Below are 20,297 nucleotides of genomic sequence, written 5' to 3'. Positions count from 1 at the left end.
TAATTTTTAATATTATATAATGACAGTAGGCATTCATTCCTGCTAGTTAATGATTTTATTTTCTTAAAAAAATTTTTTGGGGGGTGCCTGGGTGGCTCAGTGGTTTAAGGCCTCTGCCTTCGGCTCAGGTCATGATCCCAGGATCCTGGGATCGAGCCCCACATCAGGTTCTCTGCTCAGCAGGGAGCCTGCTTCCTCCTCTCTCTCTGCCTGCCTTTCTGCCTACTTGTGATATCCGTCTGTCAAATAAATAAATAAATTCTTTAAAAAAAATTTTTTTTAAGATTTTATTTATTTGAGAGAGAATGAGTGAGAGAGATCATGAGAGAGGAGAAGGTCAGAGGGAGAAGCAGACTCCCCAAGAAGCTGGGAGCCCGATAGTCCGGAATCATGACCTGAGCCGAAGGCAGTTGCTCAACCAACTGAGCCACCCAGGCGCCCTAGTTAATGATTTTAATTGAGCTTGATTTTTGGTTTTTTTTTTAAGATTTTATTTAGTTATTTTACATACGGAGAGAGATCACAAGTAGGCAGAGCGGCAGGCAGAGAGAGAGGAGGAAGCAGGCTCCCCACTGAGCAGAGAGCCCAATGCGGGGCTCGATCCCAGGACCTTGGAATAATGACCTAAGCCAAAGGCAGAGGCTTTAACCCACTGAGCCACCCAGGCGCCCCTAAAGGAGTTTGATTTTTAAATACTTGTAGTCTTTTCATAAATACCTTCATTGTTTAAATGGTTTCCCTCAATTTCTATTGAAGAATCTTGATTAGAATCATCAATCTCCAACTGATGTTATTGAATCTTAGCGATAGGTCCTCCAGCATCTATTGATATATTTTCTTCTGATTCATTTATGTAATTGATTGTTTTTAATCAATAGATTAGAAATAGAGTTTTAAATTAATAGATTTACTGATCAAAATACTCTTAATTCCTGGAGTGTATTAACCTTTTTCTTATTAACTGTGTTGAATTTTTTAGAATTTTTATTGATATGTATAAATGACATTGCTCTGAGTTTTTGTGTGTGTGTTTATCAGCTTTTCATATTGTTATATAACTATATGAAATGAGTTGGTAATTTTTTCCTATTTAAAAAATCAGTAACTTATTTTTCTTACAATCTTAGTACTTTTTACTTTATTTTTTATTTTAGGATTTATTTTATTTTAGAGAGAGAGAAGGGATGCTTGGGGAAGTAGGGCAGAGGGAGAGGGAGAGAGAATCACAAGCAGATTCTGCACTGAGCATAGAAACACAATTGGGCTCAATCTGATGAACCTGAGATCAGGACCTGAGCTGAAACCAAGAGTAGGACACTTAAAAGACTGTGCCACTCAGGTGCCCCAAGTACTTTTTAAATTGTGGATTTTAAAAATCGCTTTTAAAAACCTCACTTTTATGTTCTTATTTGATAACCTACTTACATTTTAAATTCCATCTTGGGTTACTTTTGGTTATTTATGTTTTTCTAGGAAATTTATCCATTTCCTCTAAGTTTTTCAACATGTTACTTATATAGTCGTATGCAGCATTTTAAAATGAACATCGTTCTATCTTCATCTTATTTCACTTCTCAGCAGCATTCAACATAGTTGAAGACTGTACTAAGTTTTGCATCTCTTAAATTTGTTGAATGGGTGTTATGGATTCCTATCTTCAGTGTGATAAGGCAGAGGAATGTATGATGAATACTAATGGAAAATTACATAAAATTTGAAAATTTAGTGAATTATTTCTTGACATTTTTTATTTTCTCATGAGTACAGGGTTCGCCTCTGTAATTAGGCAATTTACTACCCTTTTCCCCTTTTCTACATAATGGAAAATTCCAGTCTTATAGGAGAGATCAGGAATTTGTTAACCCTGGCTGATCTCCTTGATAACCGTAAATATTGAATTTGACAACAGAGAATAGAGTCACAGATATACTCTTTTTATAAGCAAAGAATCAAATACTTAAACCAAAGGACAATTAGAGGGTGATGTCATCTCTGAGTAACAACTTAAGTATGCCTCTCTGAACAGATTTCTAGTGTCTTTCAAGACCATAATGAATATAAAATGGCATAATACAATCACAAATAATATAGACTGTCTCCTTCTTATATTAAAATAATGCTTGCTATGACATGACTCCACTGAACTGGATCTCTGCAAAAGATAAAAGTATTCACTATCTGAACATGTTAAAATAAAGTGAGCTTCCAGGAAGGGACTATCGTGACAAACTACAACACAGCTTCAGATGATGTGGCATAGCAAAAACGAAACAAAACAGCTATGGGAGTCCTCTGCAGTCCAACCTCTGGTGCAAAGGGACCCCTTGACCAGCAAGACAGTCAGTCACAGAACTGCTGCTGTGCGGTTTTTCAAACAAGCATATTTTATCCTCCCAAAGGTGGAAGTCCTCTAACGTGATTTGTGTGGTTTAAATCACTGTTCCTCTAGTTTTCCTCATACTTTAACAAATTAAATTGTGTAGTGAATTACCGCCCTTAAACTTGAAAAATGTTTGTAATTGAATGGAAGAATTTCCTATGATAATCCTCCACATATCCAAGAATGACTCAAGGTATTTCCTGCATAAAATTTTCCTCCTGGATATATCACTTAAGTACTAAACTTTTCACTATTTGAAGTGGAAACTGGTATCACCAAATGCAACACATATCCTGTCTTCTTAAATACCATACACTACCTATCTTGATTCAAATTCGTCATGAGGGACGCCTGGGTGGCTCAGTTGGTTAGGCGGCTGCCTTCGGCTCGGGTCATAATCCCAGTGTCCTGGGATTGAGTCCCGCATCGGGCTCCTTGCTCGGCGGGAAGCCTACTTCTCCCTCTGCCTCTGCCTGCCATTCTGTCTGCCTGTGCTCGCTCTCTCTCCCTCTCTGACAAATTAATAAGATCTTTAAAAAAAAAAATTCGTTATGAAACATCATTTGTATAATTTGATCACAGAGATGCTCTCAGGGACTGTGGTGTGCAGGGTCCTATGTTAAATTCTCAAGCTGCCATGCTTTTAATGTTCACATTAAATTTATTGTTTGGGTCCCTCCCCTGCTCTCAGCTGTTACATTTTATTGTTTACCTGCCACTAGCCAAGACCCTGTCTATTCTTTGTTTTTTGTTTTTGTTTTTTTAAGGAGCAGAAACCAGATAACCAAATTTATCGGAATTAGTTGTGAAGTAAGAATACGCAGACTCTGAGGAAGGGGACCCGAGGCACTCAATTTTTAGATGTTTCTGGTAGCTAGTTAATAAGATATCCACCATAATTTAAGAACCCTAATGAACAGTAGAGTTTTCAAAAATCTCTTTGCAGAGGGAGAGTCTGACAGCATGCTTCTACTGGGAAACTATAGGAATCGCAATAAGGAAGGTAGAACTGGCTTAAGTAGCTTCCCATAAACTTATTAACAAATTAGGTTACAAAATACAAAAGCAGTTCAATGAATCATCACATGAGGCACTGAACTCAAAGCTGAATTGTAAGGTGCTTTCACAATACAACTTCCTTAATTACACATATAAATGAGTCATTAATACCTTAAGCCTGCTCAACACTTTTGGATACCTGACATTTATGTAATGGTGGTGCTCATCTGCTAAGTAAAGCAATGAGCAATTCCCTGGGTAAGGAGAAACAGACCTCAAAACAATCACGTGACAGTGATAGCGTTGTTTCTTAAAGGTTCTAGAAACCCAAGATAGGTATTTCAAGAGCTGTTATTGTCTGTTGTAACAATTAAGAAGCAGTTACTAGATATCCATTTTTTAAAAGCAGACAGAATTCTGTGAATTTACAAGAGGAAGTGACAGCAACTGACAATAATGCTTATGTAAAGGGAGTCATTAAAATAACAGCTTGCTACCAGCCCCAGGCTTCTGAAAAATCTGTACAGGTAGGAAAATATTTGGACACAGCTCTTTAACATATTTTAAAAGTTGAAAATGTGGGGAGCAAAACTATCCTGAGAGTATAGCCCTGATACTTCTGGGGTGTTAAAGTTACCTTTTATGAGATAATTAGTTTTCCAATTCATTATATATGTTTGGTTGACAAAACTTAAACTTGATAATTTCATTTTAGTCTCCACATTTTTAGGAAATTTTACCTTCTGTGAAATCTAAATATGGGAACCATTAGAATATACACGTTGTGCTGCAGTAAATAATTTTAAAGAAAAGCATTTTATGACCACAGACCAGGGATATTCAAACTTTTGATACAGAAGATTTTTCCCAAAGTCTTATGATCAGCTATGGAAAAATGCTTGCTTCATCTGACAGTGAAGCCCCTTAAGAGCGTCGAAGAGAAGGCTGTAGGACAGAATACCCAGAGCCAGTGACAACAGGGGTAGATTGCTCCCTCTTCATACACGAGGAAAGAGCAACTATTTTGTACATATGCCTTGTAAAACTTCTCAAAATTGCAACTGCCTTTCTAACTCTAACTTTAAAATTCCTGCTGTTGGGGCGCCTGGGTGGCTCAGTGGGTTAGAGCCTCTGCCTTAGGCTGCAGTCATGAACTCAGGATCCTGGGATGGAGCCCCCATTGGCGCTATGCTCAGCAGGGAGTCTGCTTCCCCGTGTCTCTCTGCCTGCTTATGATTTCTCTGTCAAATAGATAAAATCTTAAAAATAAATAAATAAATAAAAGTAAAATTCCTGCCGTTGGTCACAAGAGTCAAGATCAAAGATCACACAATAGAACCTACTGACATTACACATAATAAATTACAAATCTACATACCAGACTTAGTGCAGGGTCTTGTATATATGCATGCTATTAACTTTGATTATTATTGGGAGAATTAAATATGTTGGCCTCCTGTACCTTCCTTGTATATAAAAAAGACACAGTAAACTGACAGGATTGTACCTTTAATAGACGACGTAAGGATAGCTATTAATGTAAGAACTATGATATACAATAAAACCAAATAGACTTAGGCTAAAAAATTACAAAAGTTTTAAGATTCTCCAATAAGTTAATTTTGCAACCTTTTCGTATTTTATGCTTTATTGGCTTACACTGTTATAAAGAGAAAAATGTAAAGGATTTTGAACACTAATTTATCATTTTAATATGAATTCAGATGTTTTTTATGTTTATTTCTAATTAACCTTCAAATTGCAGCAGCTTGGGAGTTTAAGTATTCTTGCCACCCCATTCCACTCTGTCACTGAGTGGAAAGTTCAAGATACTTTTACAAAACACACACCTAAACAAACATAAACAAGCCTTTTATAAAGTAAACAAATTTTTTATAATGCATATAACTGTTCCTTTTTGGAACTTTCTATATCCAGTTCATGTCTTTTCAGAAACTGGGATATTCACACTTACTAGACACAGTCTTTATAAAGCAAAGCATTTATCTCTTTAAAAACTCAAGTAATTCTTGAAAGCAGTGTTTTTCTTATTGATCTGAAAAGAATGGAGAATGGAAGGCCAAGAGGAAAAATCACTTCAAATGATCAAAACAGAAGGGGACTGAAAAATAATATATTTAACAGTGTACGTAGGGAGAAAAACTTTAATTGTAGATTCTATAGAAAATATTGAAATTCAGAGGAATAGCTTTGGACTCACTACCAAAACATATTTTTCTCAGTTAGGTAAAATCAAGACTGTTGCTTTTATTCAGGAAGATACATTAAGAATGAAAGGGGTGTACAATTTAACCTCTATATAAATGACTGAATATACAAAATATCAAATATGAACAGTAGTGTAGCAAGAAAATAAATTGGCAGAAATAATTACTCAACCAGTAGCAATCATTAAGACCACCATTTGAAAGACCCTCTATACACAAAGAATGAAAAAATATTGTTATAAGATTTTACAGCACACAACCGAATTCAATCCTAATTCATTACTATTATACTTCTTTCTTCTTCAGTATTAGTGGACCCACATTATCTCCTGTCAATTCATTATGTTTATTATGTGAACCATCACAGGCAGGAAACTAGAAAGGAAAAAGAGTTACAAGTGTTATTTTATTTATTTTTTTCTTTATTATAATTTTTAATTTTTTATTAACATATAATGTATTACAAGTGTTATTTTTAAAATGATGTAATAAGTAGGAATATTTATGGAATGTTCTTATAAAGAAATTACATAACTTTGAAATAGATCATCAGCTTTCCTGAGTAATGTGTATTCTACATCTAACCTAACTCAATCCAATATCAAAGCAAATCTAACAATTTTAAATAATGTATTATTTGATACAGATTTTCAATAAAGAGCTTTGAATTATTTCAAGAGTCAATTAAACAAGTTTAAAGGGGGACCAAAATAAGCCCTTGTTCTCTGTGGAACTCCAAATTAGAGCTTACCTCTTCGTTTATTTAAATTTAAAAAGAATGTACAGTTGACCCTTAAGCAACACAGGTGTGAACTGTGTGGGTCCACGTAACTGTGGATTTTTTTTCAATAAATCTCTTATATATATATATATATTTTTTTTAACCATAGGAAGAGAAAATTTCGTATTTTTTTCTCTAGCTTACTTCATGGTAAGAATAAAGTAAGTAATACATCTCACATACAAGGTATGTGTTAATTGTCTGTTTATGTCATCAGTAAGGCTTCTGGTAAACAGTACGCCATTAAGTTTTGGGAAAGCCAAAAATTATACCCAGATTTGACTGTGCAGGGGGTGGCTGCCCCAACCTCCATGCTGTTCAAGGGTTAATTGCAATTTAAATTCAAAAAACATTACTTCATGTTTTCTTATTATAAAACTCACACATAACATTTTTAAAACAAACTTTAAAAATACATTTAAAAATTCACTCATAAGTAACAATAATCAAGATTTTGATCTATTTTTCCTCTGCATTTACTGTATTCCTTTTTTAAAAAACAAAATTGGGATCCCACTGAATGTACTGTGCATTTATTAATTATATCATGTTCTCATGTCATTAAAATAGTCTTTAAAAACATGATTTGTAATAGCTTCCTAACATCCCTTAATTTGTATTATGCTATACTTTAATCATTCCCATTTTCAGATACATATCTAGATTATTTCCAGAACTTTGCTATCACAAAAAAATGTTGTGATGAACACTCCCATACTTAAAACTTCAAATAACCTATGATCATAGTACTAGAAGAAAATACATATCACCAGCCACTTGTAATACTCATCACTCCATATTCTTTATTATTTCAACATTAAAAGTCATCCATAATTATAGATGCCATGTATTAGCTTATCTATATATAAGGTACTGTACATACAGCATCTCACCAAATCCTAAAAACTATCTATGATGTTGACCTATTATTGGGGAAAAAAAAAACCCCAACCCTGAACATCAGAGATTTAGGATTAAGTAACTTGCCCAACCAGAGTCACACTATCAGTGGCAGACATGAGCTCTAAAGCATCATATTTCTATCCTTCCTTGCTGCTGTAACTTTTCTAAAATAGGTACATATCCATCATAAAATGCAAACTTTAACTTAGGAATACAGAATTTCAGAACCCTGTGGAAAAATCGTTCATCTCCCAGAACCTCAAAAGTGATGATTTAACAAGCAGAACAACTTTAACGGTGTGGTGTTAGAGTACGTTTGAGCACACATCTTACCGTCTTAGAACGCCAACACCTACAGTAAGCTGCTTTGGTGAGACACAGATCTTCAATGTTTATTTCATTCACCACTTTGGGATTTTCCTTTTGTATTTTAAGATTAATCAAGCTATCCTTCTGTTGTTTTTTCTTCAGGAGGAATGGACGAATTGCAAGGTAGCCAAGTAGTGCAAGTACACCGAGGAAAGGCAGTAACCGAAGCCATTCTGCAACTGAACACGTACAGATTTAAGTGTGCGGCCCTTTCATAACAGAGTTCAAACAGCACGTGTTGTCCTTGAGCTTACTCTTTCCCTATTCTTTACTTCTCATGTTAATCTCAAAACTAACTTATCTATAACACAATATAGATAACTTATCTAATTAACACAATCAAGCCACCTATACCTGAGACCACTTCATTTTATCTGTAGGCTAACTTAATACTTAAAACACAAAACTTGGAGAAATAGATCCTATCTTACGTCAAATATTTTATTTCATTATCCTCACACAAAGGATATTTGTGTTTACTTTGTTTTTGTTTCAGGAATAATGATCACGATTATTACAAACAAAACTGATATATTTTATAGGTTTAGAAAACATTTCCACCATGTCTAAAATCATGTAACAGAATACCCAAAAATGAATATTTTACCCTTGATTTAGGATTTCAGAAAGAACATGTCTTCAGTGCTTTAATTTACATTTTTGGTAAGACACAGTGATTCCTTAAGAAATGTTTCTAGAGGGGCGCCTGGGTGGCTCAGTGGGTTAAAGTCTCTACCTTCGGCTCAGGTCATGATCCCAGCGTCCTGGGATGGAGCCCCTCATTGGGCTCTCTGCTCAGCAGGGAGCCTGCTTCCCCCTCTCTCTCTGCCTGCCTCTCTGCCTACTTGTGATCTCTGTCAAATAAATAAAAATCTTAAAAAAAAAAAAAAAGAAAGAAATGTTTCTAAAAGCTACTATTTTAAAGAACTAATTGAAATTTTCATACACTGAATGTTCTCATTATTAGATACATCTTTTTCCCTAAGCGTTCATTAAATGCCTTCGGGAGTACAAAGTACTGTCTTAAGGGGGTTAAGTGACTAAATAAAATGGTCCCTATGTCTGTGAAGACAAACACATAACCAAGATTTCAACATTTCAGCATGCGTTCATCAAATGTTGGCTAGTGCCATGCCTCTGTAAGAGAAACATTTCTGTTCTTAAAATGTTATCCTTTGACAATCTTCCACTGAGTGCTTACCTGCTATCTTGCTAAGCACTATGTAGAAATAGCTTAGTCAAGAAAAAAAGAAGAACTAAAGATCATGTGCCAAGGCATGCTAATGAATGTTAACACACTATGCTAAGAGTACAACTGCATTACTTTATTTAATTCTGTTAAGCTGTTTTAAACAGCTATACTTGGTAGGTACCATTATTATATCCATTATTCATGTGGGTAAACTACAGCTTAATAAGCAGGTTTAGTGCAGGAAATAAATCCTAACCTGTTTTGATTTCATCGAATCCAACAGATTTAAAATTTTATCTGTTCTTCTCTTGGTAAAACTACCCCAGAGATAATTGTTCTTACTATTCAAGTATTAAAGGAAAAAACTGGCTTAGTATGAAGTCTTCCAAAATGAAACTATTTTTGATACACCACCATGCCAAAGTTTCTAAATGAAACACATATCTATATACTATATGAATAGAAACTGTAACAGTGCCTAGCAGAGAAGATATATAATAATTTTTATCAGTAGGTTATGGAAATTGGTAGCCACTACTTTGAAAAAATATTGCCAACTCAACATAATAGTATATAGTTGAAATCTTTGGGGATATAATCTTTTAGTTGCCAGAATGAAGCTCTGTAAGGACAAGGACCTTACCTATCATGTTCACCATTCTATTCTCATAACCAAAGTGGAGACACCCCATAGATTCTCTGAATGAAGTTCTGGAAATGAAAAGAACTGTTTCTTGAGGAGAAGGGCTCTATCTATAGATCAGTTGTTGTCTAATATAGTAGCCACAAGCCACACTGCTTTGATTTGTACCTGTGATTTTATTTTAACCAGGTATGGTAAGATGACAGACAAGGAGACAACTGCCTTGAAAGAAAAGTTTACTGTTTGTATTCCCAAGAGCAGCTACACGATGTCACAGAGCCACACAGGAAGTACCAGGTTTGGTCAGGAGGAAGGCAAAAGGAAAACACCCACACAAATCTTGTGTTTTCCATGGAAAAGGTGAAGGAATAATTTCCATGGGCTCTGGACTATAGGGGTAGTCCCTAGTTGTCTAGTACCTAGCCCTCGGTGATTAGGGCAGGAGAAATACTGGTGTGCTACGTGAGAGCGTTTTAAAGGAGGTGGTTGGTTTGCATATGAAAAGTGTGTTCATAGGGCAGGTTGTTCATTATCTCTAAGAATTAGCTGGGAAGGTGCAGGTTCTTCTTGGCCCTCATGATGTCAAAGCATCATAAAATATAGAAAATTTAAGAACATGATTAAAACACACATAAAGCTATAAACTTTAAATAAATTAAGTAAAATTTAAAATTCAGTTTCTAAGACAAACTAGTTACATATCACCAGCTCAATAATGACATGGTACTTGTGGCTACTCTGACAGCCAAAGAACATTTCCATCATGTTTTTTGGATGGCACTGCTACAGACCATTGTTTCAATAAAGTAACATCTCTATAGCATGGCAAGGCTGCTTTGACAACTTCGGCACCCATCTCTTACCTACCTGAAACCACCCAAAGCTACTATCTAGTAGCTGCCTTCCTGTGTTCTTTGCATAAGGGATTCCTTCTTTCTGCCTCTAGTTTACTGGACTGATTTGTGTAGATCCTTTAAGATTAATGTCATATATTGCCTTCTCCAGAAGTCTTCCTTGATTTCACAAAGCAAAATCTATCACTTCCTCTTGTACTTCCAAGCCCTTTACCTGTTTGTTTTATCACACCATTGTCATCTGCTTATAAAACTGACTCATTTGTCCCTACCACTCTCTCTCACACAAAGTAGATACCTCATAGGTGTTTTATGAATGACTTAATGAATGAATGCAGAGCATAAATGTCAGTCCCTTTCTCACTCACCACACAGTACTTAATTATTTATTTGCACTTATCTTGTAGATCCGGCAATGAATATCTATTGACCCAATACTCAGTAAAATATTTTAAAGTAGTAGATATCCAGTAAATGTTTATTAAATGTAGAGTAAATTTTAAGTATTATTCTGTATATTACAAAATTATAAAGTCATGAGGTTAAATGCTCAAACTCAAAAAGTAAATAGAAATTTAAAGATGAAAACCTTAACCTAGATTCTTAAGTTTGGCATTTCCTGTCCTAGCCCACAAATCTCAGGGGAAAAAATGGTGTTAATACTTTTAAAAATCTACTTCAGAAAATGTTCCTTTGACGTACTTAATTCCTCAGTAAAGCATTACTCTGTGATAGTATGGGAATAAAAAGTACTATTACCTCCTACAACAAAGGAATTCAAACAAAAGCCTGAGTACAATCTACTTTCTGAAGGTGATAATCTTCAATTTAATTAAAGAAAAGGTTTATAAAGAAAAATAATAAAGACTTTGAAGCTTAATAACTTTAAATGTATTTATTAAGGTTGATTTTTAGCAAACAAATATGAAATACTGAAAAATCAAACAAATTTTTAAAAATTTTAAAACAGCTATTTCCAATGAACCTACCTGATACATGTTGAGCTATTACAGAAATTTTAGATACTTTGAGGGGAAAACTATTACCTCCTAATTGTCAGGTATAATGTATATTTTGTACAGTATATTCTTTATTTACAGCACTTATTTACAAAATTTAGGAAAGTATAAAAATAACTTATAATACTATCAGTCAAGAGTTGATAACATTTTTTTTTTTTTTTGCTCTGTAAATACGTGTTTTCAATACATAAAAACCGAGACCATGTTGTATATACAGTCCATATCTTACATTTTTCACTTTATATCAGGAACATTTCCCAATTTCTTAGCATCATTTGGAAACATGAATTTTAACAGCTACATCCATCTATCATGTTCCCCAGTCAGGATGTAAGATCTACAAAAGCAGACACCTTATTTGTCCAGATCACCACTATATCCTCCGTGCCTAAATAATGCTTGCTTCAATTTATTTTATTTTATATTGAGTCATAATTTATAGTATAGACTGTTGAGCTTTGAGTTAAGTGTTATACTGGATGAGTCTTTACACCTACCTATACCTATAAACACTACCTGAAGCAAAATACGGGGTATTTCCCTCACTCTAAAAAGTTTGCTCTTGGAGGCACCTGGATGGCTCAGTGGGTTAAAGCCTCTGCCTTCAGCTCAGGTCATGATCCCAGGATGGGATCGAGTTGGGCTCTCTGCTCAGCAGGAAGCCTGCTTCCTCCTCTCTCTCTGCTTGCCTCTGCCTACTTGTGATCTCTATCTGTCAAATAAATAAATAAAATCTTAAAAAAAAAAAAGTTTGCTCTTGTACAATCAATCCCCTCTGAGTTCCCTTGCCAATTTTAGTACTTAATATATTTTAATGAATTAAGAAATCTGATCTCTTTGCTATTCTTAAACAATTCCAATTTAGTTTTTGACTACACAGTAAGTACCCACGATGTGGAGACAATGTGCTAATGAAAGTGTAGCAGCTTTCTTATCTGTTTCTATGTACCCAGTGCTCAGTACAGTGCCTGGTACAAAAGTAGGATTTCAATACATAATGAATTCACAGTTTACTTGTGGAATATATCCAAATTTTCAAATACTCGGAATTAGGTTTCTTTGGCCTATAAAACAGAACTACATAATTCATTCATTTGTTCAACAATACAAGTACCCACCACATCCCAAATATTACATTAGGTGCTGGGGATTCAGGCAGATGTACAAGGTCCCTGTATACTCATACAGTATACATTTTAGATGAGGAGACAACCACAAACAGGTAAACAAATAAATAAGCAAGATAATTTTAGACTATAGTAAGAGCTATGAAGGAAACAAACAGGATCATATAAGAAAGAGACGATCCTAGGGGCAAAGCAATAGGCTGACTGCAACTTTAGGTAAGGGACACAGGAAGGAAAAAAGATCTTTAAGCCAAGACCTAAAGGAAAAGCAGAGAGCTCAAAGACTTGAGGAAAGAACTTTCAAGGCACAACAAAGAATACATGTAAGGAAACTTCCAACTTCATAGAACTGTTGGGAGGAATGAATGAATGAAGTTGGAAACCACTCTAGAAACTTTTGAGCACTATGCAAAAGGAAGCTACTAACACATTCCACCCTGAAACTAAAATACTGGTCTCCTCACTCACTCACTATCCTCTAACAGACTTATGTAAACCAAGACTTCAATTAATTTTAACTGAATTGAGTCTGTACCCCATTAAGCTGGTATTTAAGGTAACTCCCATTAGTATGCACTTGTTTGCCTTTATTCAAGGCTTATGAATGAGAATAGTGTAAGTTAACAGATAAAAATTCTGTTTAAGACATTTAAGAAAAAAATCTGAAGCGCCCTCAAGAAGTGTAAGACCTCACAAACAGATTAGGTGATATGAGAGGTGAAGATACAAAAATTATAAGACATAATCCCTAACCCAAAGAAACTTTTCATCTAGAATGGAATACAGATCTATAAAAAAGGATTACAATACTGTATAGTATGTATAATTATAAATAAGCAGTACAGAAGATGACATGATTAACTCCGCAGGGATGAGCAGACTTTACAGAGAGGATATGGCACCTAACTAGGTTTCTGAAAGATGAGTAAGAGTATAGGAGTCCTTATGGAAGGAGGGGCTGTATTTCATACAGAAGAAACAGCATAGGCAAAGGCAGAGATACCAAGATGCATGAAAAGTGACAATACTGCTGGAATATCATGAAACAGGGAAGGACTATACAGGTGACCAGGTGCCAAATGATAAAAATCATCAGGAGGGGCACCGAGGTGACTCAGTCGGTTAAGCGTCTGCCTTCCACTCAGGTTATGACCCCAGGTTCTGGGATGGAGTCTCATGTCAGGTTCCCTGCTCCTTGGGGCGCCTGCTTGCAGCTCTGCCTGCAGCTCCCCCTCTTTCATACTGTGTCAAATGAAGAAATAAAATCTTAAAAAAAAAAATCAACAGGTAGGTAATAATCTACTCTGTACATGAAAGGGAACCACTGATATATCTAAATATTAACATAAATAGAAAGCTATTTTCTATGAAATCAGATGGAATTATGGTATCAGATGGAAGATGGACTGGTGGAGAAACAGGTAAGAGCAGACAGGGCTGGTAATGGGAGGACAAAATGCAAGACAATCTGTTAGAAATCCACAGAAATAATTCTGAAAAAAAATCATGCAAACTTAAACTGAGGCAGTGGCCATTAAAGTAAAAAGGGCCAAATGGATCCCCTGAAACTGCCTTAACAGTGTATGTGTGCATGCATTTTTTGAGAATAGTTTGATGCTTTCATTGGGAACACCGAGTAGGTCTGTGATCAATCTTCACTTGCCTTGAAGCATAAGAACCACTAACTCAATAAAATCGATAGGATTGGGTGCGTGATCAAATATGGAGGAAGTGAGGCTTTTTCTGATTCCCAGATTTCTGGTTTCATTATCTGAACGGATGGAGATACTGGTCTCTAATTTAAAAACAAAACAAAACAGAACATAAGAAGAGCATTTTTTTTTTTTTTTAAAAGAAGAGCAATTTTAATCAGATTAAGACCAGTGTAGTGTTGTAGAAGAAAGGGGAAAATATGAGGTGTTGACATCTTTAAAGAATATAAAAGAGAGGGGCGCCTGGGTGGCTCAGTGGGTTAAGCCTCTGCCTCCAGCTCAGGTCATGATCTCAGGATCCTGGGATCAAGCCCCGCATCGGGCTCTCTGCTCAGCAGGGCCCTGCTTCCCCATCTCTCTCTGCCTGCCTCTCTGCCTACTTGTGATTTCTCTTTCTCTGTCAAATAAATAAAATAAAGAATATTAGAGAGAGACTAAAAGGTCAATAGTTAGCAGCAAAAAATTAGGGATACAGAAGGATGGCACAAGTCACAGTTTTCTTTGAAACAGTGAAGTAGTACAGTGTGGAAGCTGCTCTGCAGAGCCTAAAAGATGCCAACTTTCTCTGCCCCCTCATCCCAGAGAAGACAAGGAAAAGATAGAGAAAGAAAAGATACCACTGAGAGAGCTACAGGCAGGGGAAGTGACTTCCTCAGGGAGAGCTCTGTTTCATTTAGGGCAAGGAGGTGCATCTATGAAAAATTATGAAGTAGACAAGCCAGGAGTAGAAGATAACAGTGTGAGAGATCAAGGGTGTGAGAGTGTGGGGTGTAGGTATTTTGGGCTATAATTAAGTCAAGTACATGGACCTTAGTGTGACCTCAACATTCAATCCACTAAAAAGGGACCCAGTTAGGCAACATTCTGCTTACTCATTTGAACGTAAAAGTCTTAAATTTCCTCAAATTTTTTTCTTTCAAATTTTTCACTTCAGAAAGATCTTCCTCCTCTCCAGTGAAGTTTTCCTGTTTCCAATTTTTTTAAAATACCTGTTTCTAAGTTAAAAAAAAAAAAAATCAGACCACACTCATTCTAAAATACCAAGCAGAGTTCTAAATGTGTTTTGTAATATTCTACTTCCCACTATTAAGATAAGCAACAGCCTCAGAAGGTACACTGAAACAACTCATACCATCAGAGTAACAAAATCTACACCAAAAAGAACATTTCAAAGCAACCTGCATAGCAAGCAATTTTCACATAATTTTTTGGAAGTTTAGATACTGTTCAAAGAATCTCCTCAGAGAAACAGAATTCAGATTAGGACAGGGCAGATTCAAACTTTTATAAAGATAGGCTACCTATCACACCCTATTCCTGACCATGATATATAAACAAATACAATGATAAAAACATTTGTAGAAGCACACGTAGGCACACATGGATCTCTATTAGGAATAATATTCTAAGAATCTAGGACAGACTTTTGCCATCTCAAAAGGTGGTGTATAATGATACTATTAAAATAATGTTGGGAACATGGTTGCTGATAGTTTACTAACGTGCTTTCTTATTAGATAAAATAGAAATATTTCTATTTCTGAATTGTAAAAAGAGGAAAGTAAAATATTTTCAAGGGATGGTTTTATTATTGCCACTTCAAATCTAATACGAACTGTTCAGGACCAAAAGCCAATAAAACAAAATTAATGATCAATTTAAAAAACTTTTTTCCATTCATTCTTATGAACAGTGTTTTGGTGTCTAGAATATTTCCTGGACCAAGTACTCAATAAACACCTGATGACTTGAAAAATTTTACACCGCAAAGTAGTTAGATGGCACAAAATGTGTTAATGAGACTGAAACTGTTCTCCACAAAGGCTAGTATAATCTTTAATTCTTTAATTACACTGACTTAAATACAGTTGGTCTCACTAGGAAGAGGGAAAAAACTTTTAAAACTTCTGGGAACTATGAAACTCTTTTCCCAAATTCTCAAAAACAGTTTTTTAAGATAAAATTCTTTGATCTTTTAGAAATAATCTCTAGTATTTACATAGTAATAAATGCAACTTTCTAGTTTGAATTTAATAATTTCTTATACATCCCTATTGAGAAAACTCACCTTTTCCTCTATTTCTTTAAAAAATATTGTGACAAATTTTACATACACTAAACAGATCTTAGGTGTTTAGCTCTGAGCAGTACAATTAAATATACCCCAGCAGCCTCCACTGAAAACATAAAAACATGCAAAATACTCTACCACCCAAGAAAGTATTCTTCTGTCCCTTTCCAGTCTATCCTCCCACCAGTGATGTCTACAAACAAAGATTTTTCACTCAACATTAAGTTTTTTTGAGATTCATCCAGTGGATCAGTAATTCACTCCCTTTTCCGGCTAACCAATATTCCACTCTGTAGTGTAGTATACTACGCTTTGTTTATCCACTCTCCTGTTGGTAGATATTTTGGGTGCTTCCAGTTTGGGGCTATTATAAATAAGGTTGCTATAAACATGCCTGTAGAAGTCTTCTTACCCATCTAAGTTTTCAACCCTTTTCCACTTCTAAATTCTTCATTCAAAATTGGCCCTTTCTAGGTAAACAGAGCTAATGCCTTTAAAGCTGTCAGCTCTGACATGCTTGTGTTACTCCAGAAAACATATTGATTATCTTGGGATTCACTGCATTATCTTTAGGAGCAAAACTGTTATGTTTCAAAGAAGCAAACAGAGTCAAGGAGGGAAGAGCTACTACATTCAGTTTCACAGCAAGCTTTTAAATCTAGAAGTAAACTACTTCTGACTTCCGCATAGGAGGATTTTGTTGTTGTTCTATTTTAAAAGTTTATACAACAGGGAAAGCTTTTTTAAGGTCAGAGTATTAGAATAGACTACATTTCCAAAGGGCAGAATCATACAAATTTATCTTAAAAGACTCACTGTTAAACATAAGACCTAAACAAAAATAGGTAAGTTGTTTCTAATAGATAAGGACGGTCTGTAAATATTGTATGGTGATTAAGGATCTCCAAGTGTTTACTAAGAATGCAGAGTCATCATGAGAGAGCCAAGTGCTTTTAAAAAAACCACTACATGTAAATAGGGAAGGGGAAAAAAAAGCAATGAAAATGTAAGCCATTACTTCCTTCTAATTTTCAGATAGAAAATGGAAACACTTTTGGTGCCTTAGACATTTTAAACATTTGCTGAAAAGTGGTCCTCCAGGTTATTTCAACAAAAGTCTAAGTATGGATTCTGTAAGTATCTCAATCAAGACAGATAAATGTAATTTATCTATTATTTAGCTATTACAATCTACTCTGTAGGGAAGACTCAGAGTAGAAATTGATCAGTGGGAATTTTCTTCCATAGTGCTCCAAAACAAATTATGCAATTGTTATCTTGTTGTCTAGTATGAAATAGACTACCTCATTTTTTCATAAAGCAGTTATTACAAACGTTTCCTAACAAGCAATACAATAAGAACTAAAATAGACACATTATAATGGAACTTAAATACATGTTTTTAAGATATTTCTCAATGTTGTCACTCTCCCTGAGACAACAGTCCCCACTTTAAATATTCAACAGCTTTGAAGAGGAAGTTACTATTATTATTGATTTAAGGGAGAAAAACTTTAGGCTAAGTTTCCTTAATGCCTTTAATAGGAATTAAATATTTGTTGACAGTGGAGATTTTGAAGGGGAAAAATAAAAAATGGGGAAAAAAAAAACACTTCTAAAATCTAGCCATTCAATCAAATTACATACTCTGTATTGTTACAACTACACTGCATTTACAGAAAATTGAAACTAATGTAAAACCAGCCACCACTGGAATCAGCACACATAATTCAGTTTACACTGGACTGCGGTGGGAGTAAGGGGACTTCTTTCTTTCCTGTTAAAAACTTGGCAGTTAATTTGGGCAAATTATTAATATAAGTTGGGAACTGGGAAATAATGTCACAAAACAATTATATTCTTCTGACCTGGTATTACCACTTTTGTGAATTCATTCAAGGGTATAATTCAAAGGAGGAAAAAACCCTTAACAACTGGTATAGGGCTACTTACCAGAACATTATGAATAAAAGATATATATGCACAAACATTACAAATTTCCAACTGTAGGGGAATGGTTAGGCCTACCATGACGTTAGTCTAAAAAAGGATTATACAGTTGTTAGAAAAAGAGAAATATATTAAAATATGTAAAGTACTAAAGTAAAAGCAATGATAAAGGGAAAAAGTCAAAATTTTATATAACTGCAGAAAATCTATCAGAATTACAGGATCAAAATCTTTTGATGTTTATAAATACTTGAAACATTTTTTCATTTTATGTTACTTTTACCCTGATTCTGAGGTTTGATGCTTCTTTCAATGTTAATTATTCAGTTACCACGCTTTCTATTCAATTACAAGCTTCCTACCAAGCCAGAATTCAAAGAATCTCTAGATTTAGAATGTCCTCTAGTTTACCTCTTCTAAATCTACTATCTGACTCTGCCTTTTTTTAAAAAATATTATCCTTTTTTAGGGACAGTATTCTCTTAAAAAAAAAAACAAAAAAACAACCAAACAGAAGCATTCTGTGTATTGGGGCTGAAATCCATTTCCAAATAATTTTCACTAATTTGGTCCTAGTTCTGTCTTTTGGTCTACAAAGAATATGTTATTCTCCCTCCATCAAGAAGCCTTCCAAACGCTATGTTTCATGTCAGCTACCACAGAACTCCAGACTGTTCCAGGCTAAGGAGCCCTATTGATCTTAAAATTATCTTAATGCATGTTTTATTCCCATTCTGGATCTATGAGTTCAAAGTTTGCCAAATCAAAATGGTTGTTTCTCCCCTCACCATCCCAATCAGTCTCAGTCTGGTTTGCAAATACCCCTCTTAGACTGTTAACATCCCAAACCCAACAAAATCTTCCAAGTGTTGGCTGCATTATGGAAATTTTCGTCTTTTAGATGTGAAATCCTGAGTGTGTGGGGTTTTTGTTTTGTAAAGAACGGATCTTAAAACCACGATGTTACATATATATTCATTAAATTTCATTATCTAACATTTGATCTATCGTACTGGCCTTTGAATACCTTTTGGCCAATTTTTCTTTCCTGAACTCAAGTTACCTTAACTACATCCAGGCCCAAGGTAATGGAGTTGACCTCGAATGCCCTCGGGGTACTTCAAGTCTTCCCTGTGGGAATGGAGGTTGTTCTCGGATTTTGTTACCGAATAAAGCTGTCATACACATATTGCGTGTATGGCTCTGTTCCTCCCCGCCCCCTCTCACACTCACACACACACACACACACACACACACGCTGTGGGTAAAACCCCGCTGAGAGCTGGGAATGTCTGATTGCACAGCGCCTTAGATAACGACGGCTTATCCCACTCTAACACAAACAAGCACACAGCAGTGAGAGATACAGAGAGAGAGATGAAAGATACGGGCTCGCTACCAACTAACTCGGCACTTTCTCTGCAAAAACCCGGTCTCCCATCACGAAAGGACTCGGAAAAGGCACTAAGACAAGGACGAGAGGTGGAATCATCCGCGCTCCGAGGCGGCTGCGCCGGCGCCCGCCCCCCGCCGTCTGCGCACAGGGTCACGGAGTAACGCGCCACTCGCCAAGCCCCGCCCCTTGGCCGGGGGAGGTTTAGACCACCCCCCACTCCCACGTTGGGAGACGTGCACGGATGGGGACTGGAGGAAGGCGGGGATTACCTGTGAGCCGGGCGAACCCGGTAATGCTCTCGGGGACAGGAAGCCGCTTTAGATACGCCGGGAGCTGCACCTTCACGATGCGGGCCACGCTCTCCAGCACCATCCTCGCCAGCAGCGTCCACTCCCCTCCCGGCCCGCGCCGTTCTCCGGCCGAGCTGTCGCGCGTGCGCGGAGAGCGGAAGCGCCCGGCGGGCGCCGCGGCCTGGGTCCCGCGGCAGGCAGGAGGGGGCGGTGCTGAGGGCCCCCAGAGGAGAGGTTGACCTGCTGGGCGCCGATTGGCAGCCGGCGAGTGACGTGCGCGCGCCGCGGACGCCAAGGGAGAGCGCGCGGCCGCGAGGTGTGGAGTCGCGGCAGGGATGAGTAACGAGGCCCTCCGGGGAATCTCGGTTTTGAAGAGGGCG

General features: G+C 36.4%; 1 protein-coding gene across 1 annotated transcript; it reads right to left on the bottom strand.

The window, feature by feature from the left end:
* Nucleotides 1-4,872: 4,872 nt before the first annotated feature.
* Nucleotides 4,873-20,124, bottom strand: CISD2 (CDGSH iron sulfur domain 2). The gene is made up of 3 exons (XM_059376766.1): nt 19,897-20,124; nt 7,625-7,839; nt 4,873-5,982 (listed from the first exon to the last, which is right to left on the bottom strand). The coding sequence occupies exons 1-3, from the start codon at nt 19,997-19,999 to the stop codon at nt 5,893-5,895; spliced, it is 408 nt and encodes a 135-aa protein (XP_059232749.1). The 5' UTR covers nt 20,000-20,124; the 3' UTR covers nt 4,873-5,892.
* Between the last annotated feature and the right edge of the window lie 173 nt (nt 20,125-20,297).

Source organism: Mustela nigripes, chromosome 1 (assembly GCF_022355385.1).
Source record: "Mustela nigripes isolate SB6536 chromosome 1, MUSNIG.SB6536, whole genome shotgun sequence".
In the NCBI taxonomy this organism is placed as follows: Eukaryota; Metazoa; Chordata; class Mammalia; order Carnivora; family Mustelidae; genus Mustela; species Mustela nigripes.
Note: the sequence above shows the minus strand (reverse complement) of the source record. Positions and strands in the feature narration are given on the sequence as shown.

Bases quoted from the DNA above. Each gene is read 5' to 3' on its own strand.
- CISD2 (XM_059376766.1), bottom strand. From the start codon at position 19,999: ATGGTGCTGGAGAGCGTGGCCCGCATCGTGAAGGTGCAGCTCCCGGCG. The intron at 7,840-19,896 runs GTAATCCCCGCC...GTACGTGTTCAG, and splicing joins CGGGTTCGCCCGGCTCACAG to TTGCAGAATGGCTTCGGTTA. The intron at 5,983-7,624 runs GTAAGATGTGTG...TTTCCTTTCTAG, and splicing joins GGTGTTGGCGTTCTAAGACG to TTTCCTGCCTGTGATGGTTC.